The 13,506-nt window shown below is 28.8% G+C and overlaps 2 protein-coding genes across 2 annotated transcripts; both read left to right on the top strand.

Annotated features, from left to right (window-relative positions):
• The first annotated feature begins 237 nt into the window (after nucleotides 1-237).
• Nucleotides 238-6,322, top strand: LOC109807581 (transcription factor bHLH35). Its single transcript, XM_083075704.1, has 5 exons — nucleotides 238-570; nucleotides 709-874; nucleotides 961-1,179; nucleotides 1,832-2,002; nucleotides 6,040-6,322. Exons 1-5 carry the CDS (start codon nucleotides 500-502, stop codon nucleotides 6,127-6,129), a joined length of 717 nt encoding a protein of 238 aa, XP_082931830.1. The 5' UTR covers nucleotides 238-499; the 3' UTR covers nucleotides 6,130-6,322.
• A 3,870-nt stretch (nucleotides 6,323-10,192) lies between these two features.
• On the top strand, nucleotides 10,193-13,412 carry LOC109801123 ((+)-cis,trans-nepetalactol synthase NEPS1). The gene has a single exon (XM_020362121.3). The coding sequence runs from the start codon at nucleotides 10,448-10,450 to the stop codon at nucleotides 11,462-11,464; it is 1,017 nt and encodes a 338-aa protein (XP_020217710.2). The 5' UTR covers nucleotides 10,193-10,447; the 3' UTR covers nucleotides 11,465-13,412.
• The last annotated feature ends 94 nt before the right edge of the window (nucleotides 13,413-13,506 follow it).

Here is a 13,506-nt window from a genome sequence, read left to right as displayed (position 1 = left end):
ATAGTGTAGCATAGAAAATTCCTTAGGAATTCAATTAAAGAACGAAGTATTTTTTTTCAAACAATAAGACTAGGATTAAATTTGTGAATTATAATTAAATGAACGTATTTATTAATTTAATGAGTCAGGTTGCATTGAAGATATGAGTAGCAAGTAAGAAAAAAAAATGTTAGATAAATGTAAACACACGGGGGACATGATACAGTATGATGTAAGATCCGCAACAATATGTTGTTGAGTCATTGTGTGTGTGCAAAAAGTCTTGGATGAATTTGTTGCGAGAATAACGCGGCTTCACAGACCACACATTGTTTGACGGTATAGATCGATGTTTCTGGGAAGCAGCAAACATTACGATAAACACTAAACAGTGTGAATCCTCACTCCTATATAAACCCCACGCTGCTCTCACCAACACCTTGGCACTCTCAAAAAAAGAAAAAGAAAATTCATTATTCTCTCCAAGCTAGTTTCTCTTTGTAGCGTTCATTACTGAAGCATGGAGAATTTTGGTGAGGAGTACAAAAATTACTGGGAGAACATGTTTTTCCCAAGCGAAGACCTTGACGGGTAGGTAATCAGAGGAAAAAGTAGTTAAGTAATGGGGCGTTGTTGTTTGTTGTGTATGTGTATGAGTATGAGTATGAGTATGAGGTAGATTAATGTTAGACATAAATAATGAATTAATTTTGGTGATGGCACATGCAGTTGGGCAATGGATCATGAGGGCTTCTCCGGGTACTATGATTCAAGTTCCCCGGACGGTGGGGCTTCATCGGCGGCAGCTAAGAACATTGTGTCGGAGAGGAATAGGAGGAAGAAGCTGGACGAAAGGCTTTATGCACTTAGAGCTGTGGTCCCCAACATTAGCAAGGTTCATTTTGTTTTCTTATAATAAAAGGTTGGAAACAAGCACACGCGTATTCTGTGCATTCATTCATTCTGCTTAGTTGTACGCAGTTGGATAAGGCTTCTATCATTAAGGACGCTATAGAGTACATCCACCACTTGCATGAGGAAGAGAAGAGAATCCAAGCCGAGATTTTGGATCTTCAGTCTCAGAACCTCAAAAACCCAACCTACGACTTTCAGCAGGACCTCCCAATTTTGCTCAGGTCTAAGAAGACCAGAACTCAACACCTCCTTCACTCTTCCACTTCACCTATTCAACTTATTGGGGTATATCATATCTCTTCCAACCATCACTCTACTCCTTCTTGCATACTCTTAAAGTTTTATAATTAAACAAGTTAGTAAATAATAATAAATTTTTAAAACTAACTTTATGACAAATCTTATTTATTCCAAACCATGCAACATACGACTTTCTAAGAAATATTCTTAGAATATACGTGAAAAAATAATTAGCATTATATTAAAAAACTAAAATAATATTTATTTTTTAATTTCTTCTCGCATGATATTTATCACCGGACAAATTCAGCATTACATAATAGAAGAAATTCTGTAACTTTCATCAGATTGCACACACATTCTATATTTTTTATTCTCATACTAACTCCTATTTGTTTGACATATAAACACTAGCTAACTCCTATTAATTATTTTTAAAAATATTACATCATATTAATTCTCTGTAATAATTAATTTGAAAAATATTATATTGTAGGGAAGGTCATTGAAAACATTAAAAAAAAAAATGCAATCTCAAAATCTATCCCAGATGATGTTAGTGTTTAATATGTTATAAACTTATCGGGTTATAGTATTTGTTATGATTAAAACAAAATATTTTAGTTTGATACACAGGTCGAGATATGATATAGTATTATTATTCTAATAGTAATGGTTTTGAACTGGTGGATGGCAGCTGAAAGTAACACATATGGCAGAAAAGACGTTTGTGGTGAGCTTGACATGTAACAAAAGGACAGATACAATGGTAAAACTGTGCGAGGTCTTCGAATCTTTAAAGCTGAAGGTCATTACAGCCAATATCTCTTCTTTTTCAGGCACGCTTTTGAAGACTGTCTTCATCCAGGTTAGTCTCCCATTTTGCCCTTCTTCAATGTTTATATATAATTAAGTTAACCATATATTAGATTAGTTAGAAGAAGAAAAAAAAACTTAACAGTTTGAATTTTGGGGGCCACATACCACTGATATGGATTACTTTAATAAAGGTGGGAAATTTTTAGGGATAATGGGTATTTTAGAGTCAATTAATGATTAAAATTAATTACGGATCGTATGGTAAGGTTTGATTTAAAATATCAATCAATGAAGTAAAAGCAAAGAAGGTCCCCCATCGATAATGTGCTTTAAACAAAGATGATCCTTCCTGACCTATTTATCAGCTGCTATGAATAAAAATAAAAAATTAGAAAAAGCTATAAGGCTTTTACTTTAATGATGAAAGCTTTTCCGTATTAATTTCAAATTCTATTTTGTATAATATACAAAATAATTTTTATTTTATATAATTAAAAATTATAATATATTAATAATATTTTAATAAATCATTGTAAAAGATATTACATATAATGACATAAAAAAAATGTTACATTAAATATAATATATGTAAGTATAAATTTATTTGATATATAATTATACATAATTTTAATCTTAATTTTTAATGAGATTTAATAATATATTATATGCTATTATATTCTATACAGACACTTTTTTAACAATATATTAATATATATTATGTAAGTAAAAATAATTTTTAGTAAGAAATATTGTATATATCACTATAAGTTGCATACTACATGACAACTTTTTTGTTTTATAGTAAATAGATATTATTGATCATTTAAGTTATATTTTAGATTTATAATAAGTAATTTATATATATTATGATAAAATTTGTTCTAATTATTAATGTTTTTAAAAATATTAAATTTTAATTTAAAATAAAAATGATAAATCAAAAGAGATAAAAAAAAGTTAAAAAGAAAACCTTAAAAACACTATTTAAAAAAAAAAACAACTACAAATGTTCCCAGTGTGAAACGTTTTTGCTAAAGACATTATTTTGTATCTTATTTTTATTTATTTATCATTATTATTTATTATTTTTTTTTTCTTTATCTCTCTTCCATCCACGTGTATTCTAAAAATAAAGTGTAGCTTCACCATCTTTCTTGTAAGGATGTGTTTAACGTGTTATTGTCATCATTTTTACAAGCAAACCAAGAAAAGTGAGTTGCTTCTATTTTTTGGAACAATAATACCAGTACATCACAATTTGTGGTTTATGGGATCAAAGGGGAAAAGAGACACAAATAAAAAATAAATAAATAAAAAAGAGAGAAAGAGACAATTGTAAGCTTGTAATTAGTGGTGTGTGACAGAAAAAATAATTAAAAGATAACAAAAAGAAAATGAAAACATATTTTTGTTTATTTTTTAATGGGGAAGAGTAATGGTTTAGATCTTATAAATAATTTTAAAAAAACTCTCAATTTAATTTTTGAAAGTTTCATTTATCATTTCATTAATCTTTAAAAAATTTAATTACTAAATTAATATCTTAAAAAATTACATTATTTTTATATTAATCTTTTTGAAGAATGTGTTTTAAACTAATACTTTAAAATTTTAATTTATCAAAAATTGTTAGTATCCGGATTTCGATAGTTGCACTTTATTACTAAGAATTAAGATTTGATCATTATTTAACGGCCATATAAATGATTATTATTTTTTTACTAACATTTAAATAAAGGTTGGTGTATCCAGTGTCGCTAATACTATTACTGACATTTATATAAAATACTGATAAAGATCTACTAAATTGTCGGAAAAATTTAGTTTTTTTATTGGCAATTTTAGTAGCTATTTTAAAGGCTATTAAAAATTATTTTTTTTCAATTGTCTCCTTTACTTAAATAATTTATTCTTATAATTTCCTTTTCTAAATTCATAACTTATATTTTTTTTTTATCTCTACTCGATGTGAGATTTGTAAGATGAGGGTTATTTTTTATTTATATAATTTTTAATTTATTTTTTTAATTGTCTTGTCTCTTAAGAAATGTGAGAATTATAAGGTGCTTTAATTATCTGTCTCTTAAGAAACGTGAGAATTATAAGGTGAAAGTTGTTCTCTAATTATTTTATAATACTATTGAATTTAGTAATAATAAGTGATTTGATACCAATTTAGAATAATGAATTAGGAGTCAATCCTATAAAAATGAATCTGTAAGGTAATAGTTATTACTCACTTATATATTATTTAATTATCTTATTTAATTAATGTGGGACTTAAGTTTTTTTTAATAAATTATTGTCACTAATAATAAACTTTAGTGTAATATAAATACATTTTTTAATAGTTATTATATATTAAACATTAATATTTTATATGATGATAATTAAATTATTATTATTAAATAATAATTATTAATAATAAATTTTGTTGTAGTGCAATGTGATCCCATTATTCTGAAAGCTCCGAACAACAACGTAATCGAATCGGAATGCTTCTTGGGACTAATAAGACTGTTTTCTTGCATTCCTTGTATCTGGACTGCCCTATCTGTGCATGTGCCAAATGCAAATAATATATTTCTTATACCACTACATTTAGCACGTGTCTCATATCTCCCACGGGCCAAATTCTTTTTTTTTTCTTTTTTGAAATTTATAGGTATTTATTTAGTTCGCTTTTTATTTTCAAATTCCATTTTTAATATAAAAGTAATTTTTATATCATTTTAAATTTTGATTAAAAATATGGTAAGAACAAAAAAAAAATCGTTTCCTAGCTTGCATTAGTAGACTAGTAGTACGAATTGAAGGGGACAAAATTAAACTTTAGAACAATATATTTCGTAGGAATGCAGTGCCCATATAATTATAAGACCAAGAATTGAAAACGTGATTCACAATCTGAATAGAATGAGGGTTTCGCAAGCCATGACGCAGTGCAATTTGAAAGACGTACGTTCTTGTCATATAATGTTTTGGGATTATCTATCTATACAATTTATTTAAATTTTGTTTCATAATATTATCAATATAGTTTTAGGTGGTATTTTTTCGCTGGCATGAGTGGTGAGGGTTAGTTTTCATCAGAAGCTAAAACAATTGATTATTTGCTCGTCCTATTTTTATTTATTTTTAATATTCCTTAGTTATTGCCCATTTTTTCAACAAAAAATGATTAGATGGCGTAGAGTGGTAGGCGAATCGCACTGACCATGTCGTTGATATGAAATTTCCCTGCGGGAAATGGTTGCTCTGCACTTAACAATTCTTTTATACATTTATTGCTATTTTATATATTTATATTTATAATTATTTTTACTCATAAATTAATATCTTTTGTGGCTGATGAGATCCACTATAGTTAAAAAACAAAATTCAAAGGATCTGATCCTTTATCGTTTGTGTTGAGATCGAGCGAGAGGGTTTCTGATTTTTCATTTTAGGGTTACCTAGGGTTTGCTGTTGCCTGTTGGTAGAACTCGATATAAAGGATTTTGATTAATTTAAAAATAAAAGTTGTATGTCTTTATTTCATTTCTCATTCTAAACATTGATGTAAGAAATTGAAATGAAAAAATTAACTTAATATAATAAATATATCTTTAAAGTAATTTATGAAAAACTGAGTTAATCATAATTAACTTTGAGCTGCATAAGCTTTAGTTAAATAAATTTTAAAATTGACACAAAGACAAATAATTGTGATGATTGCGATAGTAGTCACGTCACATTAACTAGTAATCTTTCCACCCAAGCCAAAAGAAAAAGTTTGTTTCAAATGCAAGCATTAGATATCAATAATGTTGATTATTTAACTGAATAATTGAAATCCTAATCAGATTGATTAGGAAACGAAGACAGAATCCAATGGTGACATTTCTTTTTATCCTATATATATATATATATATTTACCAGAGTGATAAAAGTGATATCGATCATCTTGATTAATGAAAAGGATTCATCATTAATTATTCATGTTAGATATATAATATTTGCATAATGCAATAAAGCAGTAATAAATATGTGAAAGGTATATGCCTCTTAAAAGCACTAACTAGTGCGTTTTGTTTGAGTGTTCAGGCAGATGAGGAAGAGAAAGATATTTTGCAGAATAAAATTGAGACAGCCATTTCAGCTCTCAATGATCCTCAGAGCCCAATGAGTATCTGATGAAAATTCTGTTTTAGAGTTTCTATATTTCCCACTCAATGTTTTCTGTAGTGAATTCAAAAAGAGTCTTCAAACTCTTTAGTTTGCTAGTTTTCTTCTTTTTCATTTCCTGCATGCCGGTATGTCTATCATATGTATAGCGTCTAACGTTGCCTACAATGAAATTGGATTTTCATATTTTCTGTACTAAAAATAGCTATGAAAGCAAATTAATATCACAAAAAATTCCAATCATTAACGGAAAAGAAAATCACTTCGGTGATATTTTAAAAGTTAATCTAATATAAGTATTGTAAACTAACATTTCATGTACCATTGATATGTATCAATTCTTTATATAATAACATAATTGTCTATTATTAATAGAAACTTATGATGTTTGGTCTAATTTTTGGTAAACAATTGTTATTTAAGGTTGATTATTAGTATATATGACATTTTTAAAGTGTAACCATATGGTTACTAATCAAATAAGTTGTTATTTACCAAATAATATAGAGGAAACAATAATAAGAACGAGTCATAAAAGTATAATTAAATAAAGTATGACATTGACAAATGATACAGTAAAAAGGATATAAAATTTTCATGTCACATATTTACTTAATCACATGTATATTTTGCAGGGGTTTTTTTTTGGGTAAATATTTTGTAGGAGTGTTTAAGAACCGATCTAATCCTTTAAATCGGCAGGGAAAAAATCAAACAAATTGTTAAACGAAAATAAATAATAATAATAATAATAGTAACTTAAAAAAATTACATGTTTTTTAATTAATTGTGACCCAGTTTAGTTTTCTGTTCTCTGTTCTCATCTTTAAAATCAAATCAAACCACAAACATACTAAACAACTTGTGTTAAGTTTTTTAATTCAATGCTCAAATAAACTTCAAATATTATTATTTTGTATCATGATTTATAATTTTAACAAGTTGTAATTTATAATAAAATTTAATACTTTAAAAAACTTTTAATTTTAAATTTATTATGTATTTGAATTTGATTAAATTTGCTATCCCTTGTATAAAAAAAATAGTTGATGAAATTTTATTTATTTGTTGAAAAAAAAATGGTAAAAAAAAACTTAAAAAAAGATAGAAGACAAAAAATTTGATCCAATTCAAATTAAAGATCAACTTGAATTAATTTAGATTCATTATTTTTCTCAAACAATAATGCAACCGGATTTTTTTCTTTCCTTTTTTATCTCAAAACCGTTCAAATTGAACTATGAGTTCAAACGCTAGTAAATCAATGTTTTAACATGTACATTTTATGTAACGATTCATCATGGTCTACACACTTAATGATAATTAACTAGTAGTAAAAATAACTACTAATTTAGAGTTATATATCTATATGAATACAAAAATATCTATTATATAACTTGTATATATAAATAAAACACAACTAATTAAATATATGTAATATATATACAATAATATTGTAAATACAAACGATACAACCTAAATTGCCAGTTAAATAACTCCTATAGAAAATACTACTTCGGGATAGCATCAAAAAATATAAACAACATCGTCATCCTCTTACCTTAGTTGCAACATCTCACACCTATCCATGCTCTAGTCTCATATATATCATATATGATCATTACAATCTAAATCATATGAAAACACATAAGGGTAAGTTAGGGTTCAAAGCAACGATATATACAACAAGAAATATGAACAATAGGGTTTTGAAACACTATTTCATATTTTTCAAAATCAACGTTTCAACACAATCAACTCTATTAACTTTACAATTACATCTACCACAACACAAGGTCAACTTAAACAACATAACATTAACAACTTAGTTTTCAACATATTAACATACTTCATCACAAATCAACAGTACATATGAACAACACAATTAAATTAATATATCATATACACAACACAACAGCTATATATATCGTCACATATTTCAATTAGATGATCTACTACAACACAAGATGAGTGGTTTAAGTGGCTTGACCTTATCAAACTAACAACACAAGGTGATATTTTTGGGCTTCTTAGATCAACAACAAATTGGATATATCTAAATCCATAAGACAAAAATTTGGTTTCTCTAATGTTGTCACTTAAACAATGAAGCCTAATACTATTGTCAAGGTATAACAATTGGGTATGAGTCTACCACGACATTAGCTAGCTTAACTCATTGCCTCCCTCAAGCCTGATGCTACACAACCTACATTTAGCATGGATAAGGCAGAGGCCCTTAAGACCTCATGCCGAACGTGGCAAGGTGTCACACTCGACCTTATCTCATGTAGAGAGTCTCTACCTAACTCACATCTGGTGTCATCATACTAGCACCTATCCAAACAAAGAGCTCTAGTTTGGTCACACTGGGTGCCACTCAAAGTTGAGCTCGACATCACCAAGTTAGAGACCTCCCAATACTCTCACACCTAACGTCATTCAAATCACACTTGACGTCATTTCAATTCAAGACAAGTCTCTCCTCACACATGGTCGAGACAAAGAGCCTTATGTTGGAATGATGCCTAGCGCCTTAAAGGTGCATTTGACATGATATCAAAATTTTACATATGCAGAACCTGATTTTTGACCCAACCTTGAAATTCAACAAAGATCCAACACATGCAACATCAAACAACAATTATATACATTACAACCAACACATATATACACTTAGAATCAACATGCAATCACAAATCATTTGAGACCATCACATTTTTTCCATGAACCCAAAATACCAACTCTCTCGATACAGGCCACTCTAATTTAATCGACTCAACTATGAATCTTGATGGAATTCATAAAACATGCAATTAATGCATTATTCAACAACTCATTAACTCAACTAAGGGCAAGAATCTAGTTTCTGTTCGCACTTCATAGATTGGATTTAGGATTTTCACAACCTAAATCACAACAAACAACCTAAAATCAATAGGAAAGAAAAAAAAAACTCTAGAAGAATAGTATATTCATAGTCCACAGGCAAAAGTCTATCTTTCTAGAATTTCTTTTTTGTAAGTTTTCGAGAACTTGAGTTTATGAGACTCTATTCTAAATACAAACCTTGTATATATACTTTTTATCAAACTAACCCTCTACTTAAAGAAACCTCCAACACCACTAAAACTCATAAAAAATCTTCAAATCCTTTATGTTCCTCAACATGTAGCACAACTTAACTTAACAATACAAAAATAACTTAAAATAATTATGACACTTTACAGCTTACAGTTGTTAAATGTTTATTATATAATTAAATTTTATAATAATTTATATACAAATAAATATTATATTTAAATATATAAATTATATTTAAAATTTGTATGAATAGATATTTTTAAATATATAAATTATATTTCTATTTAAAATAAATAATTTATATTATGACATAAAATTATTTTAATTATTGATAATGTATTTTAAAAATATTAAATTTAATTTATAAATAAATATGATAAATAAAAAATTAAATTAAATGAGAGGTTAAAATAACCTCTAAAAACACTTCTGTATAAATAATTTGCTTTAATTTTTTTAAAAAAATTTATATTATAGTTGCTCAGAGAATATTTAATTTAACATATAACTTAGTATAATTAATGTTTTTCATTAGTAGATTTCTTTTCAATTAATGATTTTAATTTTTTTAATATTATTGATAAATGTTCTAAAGGCATTCTTTAGATATTTCAATAAATAAAAAAAACTCGTTTCTTAATACCAAAACTGACAAAACAAATAAAATTAAAGCAGCAAATTTTAAGAGTGCAGAAAATGATTTGAGTGCCCAATTGATAAACCGTTACAATTAATTTTTCTCACCGTGATATTATTTTGAAATTGCCAATAAAATTAAAGAAACAAAATTTAAGAGTAAGGAGAAATATCACGAGACCCAACTTTTGTTCGTATTTATTTAACCATTTTTTATTTTAATTTCTACATGCATGCAATAAATTCAATTGGGGAGACTTGACCCATTTCTACTTTTTGTTTACATCTTGGAAGATGATAAACACACCTCTACTCTCTTATAAACACACCTCCTTTTTAAAAAAAAAAATATATATATATATATATATAATGCCTAAATTACCCTTAAAAAAAATTCCTAAATTTACATCCCCTTTCCCGCACCCTCCTTCTCCGCAGCCCCCTTCCTCTCATCCCACACCATTGTTGTTATTGTTGGCATTGCCTTCTTCTCGCCACATGACAAGAGCCCCGGATTGAACAAGCTCCAAGCACGGCCTCAGCTTAAAAAGGTTACCAATGTTGCTGTTGTTGTTGTTGCCGCATATGCTATTGAAGAAGGTTACCAATGTTGCTGTTGTTGTTGTTGCCACATATGCTACTGAAGAAGGTGGTGGAATGGATGGTGAACGCATACGGACAAATGGACATCATGTTCAGCAATGCTGGCATCCTTAGCCCCTCCGAGCAGACCGTGGAGGACCTCGACATGTCCCAACTGGACAAGGTTTTGGCGCTCAACGTGCGCGGCATGGCGGCATGCGTGAAACACGCGGCGCGTGCCATGGTGGAGAGGCGCGTGAGGGGGAGCATTGTGTGCACGGGGAGCGTGGGTGGCAGCCACGGTGGACCATCGGCGACAGACTACATCATGTCGAAGCACGCGGTGTTGGGGCTGATGCGTTCGGCGAGTTTGCAGCTTGCGGAGCACGGGATAAGGGTGAACTGCGTCTCACCGAATGGGTTGGCGACGTCGTTGACTTGCAAACGGCGAGGGATGAGCGAGGAGGAGATGCAAGAGGCGTACCGGAAATTCGCCAGACTGCAAGGAATGCTGCTCACTCCCAAACACGTGGCAGACGCCGTCTTGTTTCTCGTTTCTGATGATTCTGCCTTTGTCACTGGCCTTGATCTTAGGGTCGAATGGGACAAACCCGGGACAGCCCCCTTGAAGAGGAAATCCGAGGTTAGGGTTCTGAGGATGTCCAAAGGTGTGACCCCATCCACGGTTCTCACATTGGTCCAGCAGCACCGCTACCATGTCCGGCGACACCATCTCCGCCGCAATGTGGAGCGGCGTCTTCCCGGCGGGGCCAGAGGGGTAGTTCACGTCGGTTGCGCCGAGTTCAAGCAAGGCCTTCACCACTTCCCTGCTACAATTCTCAATCGCGTAGGAGGGGTGCGGGGAAAGGGGGTATGGAGTGCGGGAAAGGGGGTGCGGAGAACAGGGTTACGGAGGAGGGAGTGTAAATTTAAGAATTTTATTTTTTTTAAGGGTAATTTAGATATTTTATATATATTTTTTAAAAAGGGGTGTATTTATACGAGAGTGGAGGTGTGTTTATCACCAGCCTTACATCTTTAGACCTGGCCCAATATAAAACAAAGAGAAAATAAAACAAAAACATAATAACAACAAACATAATCAGTGGCCCAACTCTGGCCCAAAATAAAACAATGACTTAATTGTATTTTTGTCACCTATATTTTAGGTTTAAATATTTTTTTTTATATTTAAGTTAAATTTATTTTTAACCTATTAATTTTTAAATTGATTTTTTTCTTTATTTTTTTAAAAAATTTATTTTAGTCCTTATACTCAAATTAAATTTTGTTAAGAAATTTGTTAGATAATATCGTATAAAATTTATCTACTAGTGTTTTTATTAATAAAAATATCACATTAAATCTAGTTGATGATGTATAATTGTCTCAGTCTACCACTTTCATATATGTTATTGATAATTTGAGATATTAAAATAATATTTTTTAATGTTATAGAAATTAAAAACAATAATTTTAAATTTGATGGACCAAAAAGAAATTTATCCAAAATTTGAGAGATTTAATACATATTTAAGCCCATATATTTGTAAATTTGGTCACTTAATTATGGAATTTATATATTTTGTCATCTAATTTTTAAAATTTTACACACTTTGTTACCTTATTAGTTAACCATCGAACAACATTGCAACATAATATGTCAAATGTTAATGTGATGCATTAAATATTGATGTAACACATTATATTACACTATCATCTACATATCTCATCAACATGCTATGTTAACAATTAACTAAGGATGTTGGATGCCCAACTAAAAAGGTGATCAAATGTGTTAAATTTTAAAAGTTTAGTGACAAAACCTACAAAAACTTGGATAATTTTTTTTGTGAAATCATGAAATATAAATGACAAAAAGTGTAGTTATTAATGACAAAACAAATACAAGCATTGTATGTAAAGGTGTAAATAGATTGAGAAAATGAGTTTATTTTTTGTTTATGTGAGGACTTTGTGGATTAGTAATTTGTAAGTATTTTTTATAAACATTCATAGAATCTTAAGATTTGTTTTAACCTTAATGAACCCTAAAGACCAACTCACCTAAATTTTCAAGGGGACAAAGTCGAGTTATTTGTGTAAAGCAACCAAATGTAAAATCATAAGAGACAAGGTCGAGCCATATATATACAAAACAACAAAATGTAGAATTGTGTAGGGGTAAAGTTGAGTCATACGTTTATAAAGTGATCAATATAGATCCATGTGGGATAAGATAGAGTCATACACGTATAAAGTGACTAAACTGAATAAAATATGAAGTAAATGAATAATATCCTAACTAATTATTGAAAATATGCGTTATATTTGAAAGGTGGTCAATAAGTTAATTCCATATGAGACTCACATATGTATATTAAGGCCGTGATAATCTAGTAAACTCAAATCCAAACTATTTTACCATTATGATAATAGTACTAAACTTTCCTAATTTAAGTGACGAAACATAAGAATTATGTATTGAACATAATTATTTATATGATAATATGTATTTAGTCATAAAGAAAATCCTTTGTAGTTTTTTTTTTTCTTTTCATTTCTTCTATTCTTAAATAAATAACGTGTGCATAATTTATTTTAATTAGTCAATTTTGAGTAAAGAATATATTTATAATTTAATTTATGATATCAATTCAGATTTTTTATTTAATTCAAAAGAAACTAATTAAAAAATCTTGTCTCCCTCCTATTTCTCTGCTAATAAAGAATATGATTTTTTTTACTTTTTTAATTTATTTCTCCTTTCTCCCCACTTTAATTATTTTCGCTCTCTCCAATTCTATTGTTTCCATCAAATACACCTATGCTTCTGACATTATAAATTTAAAATATCTATTTTCAAATACGAAAATATATTTTATTAAACTTTCATCATCCTTACTTACATGATTTCATCACAATTTAGTAAAACATTTTTTAAATTAAAAATATAAATTATTTTGTATATTAAAATGACTGTTTTAAATTATTTTTCTTAAGTTTTCTGCATTAAAATAATTTTTCTTAAATTAGTTGCTTTACACTATTTTTCTATTCTCAAATATTTTTTTTAAAAAATTT

Source organism: Cajanus cajan, chromosome 5, assembly GCF_000230855.2.
Source record: "Cajanus cajan strain Asha chromosome 5, NIPB_CcT2T_4, whole genome shotgun sequence".
Taxonomy (NCBI): Eukaryota; Viridiplantae; Streptophyta; class Magnoliopsida; order Fabales; family Fabaceae; genus Cajanus; species Cajanus cajan.
This window is presented reverse-complemented; position numbering and strand designations above follow the sequence as displayed.

What these genes read in the sequence shown, in the direction of transcription:
- LOC109801123 (XM_020362121.3), top strand. Translation starts at nt 10,448, where the DNA reads ATGTTGCTGTTGTTGTTGTTGCCACATATGCTACTGAAGAAGGTGGTG.
- LOC109807581 (XM_083075704.1), top strand. Translation starts at nt 500, where the DNA reads ATGGAGAATTTTGGTGAGGAGTACAAAAATTACTGGGAGAACATGTTT. An exon ending in TGGTCCCCAACATTAGCAAG is followed by an intron (nt 875 to 960) that starts GTTCATTTTGTT and finishes AGTTGTACGCAG; the next exon opens with TTGGATAAGGCTTCTATCAT. An exon ending in TGAAGACTGTCTTCATCCAG is followed by an intron (nt 2,003 to 6,039) that starts GTTAGTCTCCCA and finishes TTGAGTGTTCAG; the next exon opens with GCAGATGAGGAAGAGAAAGA.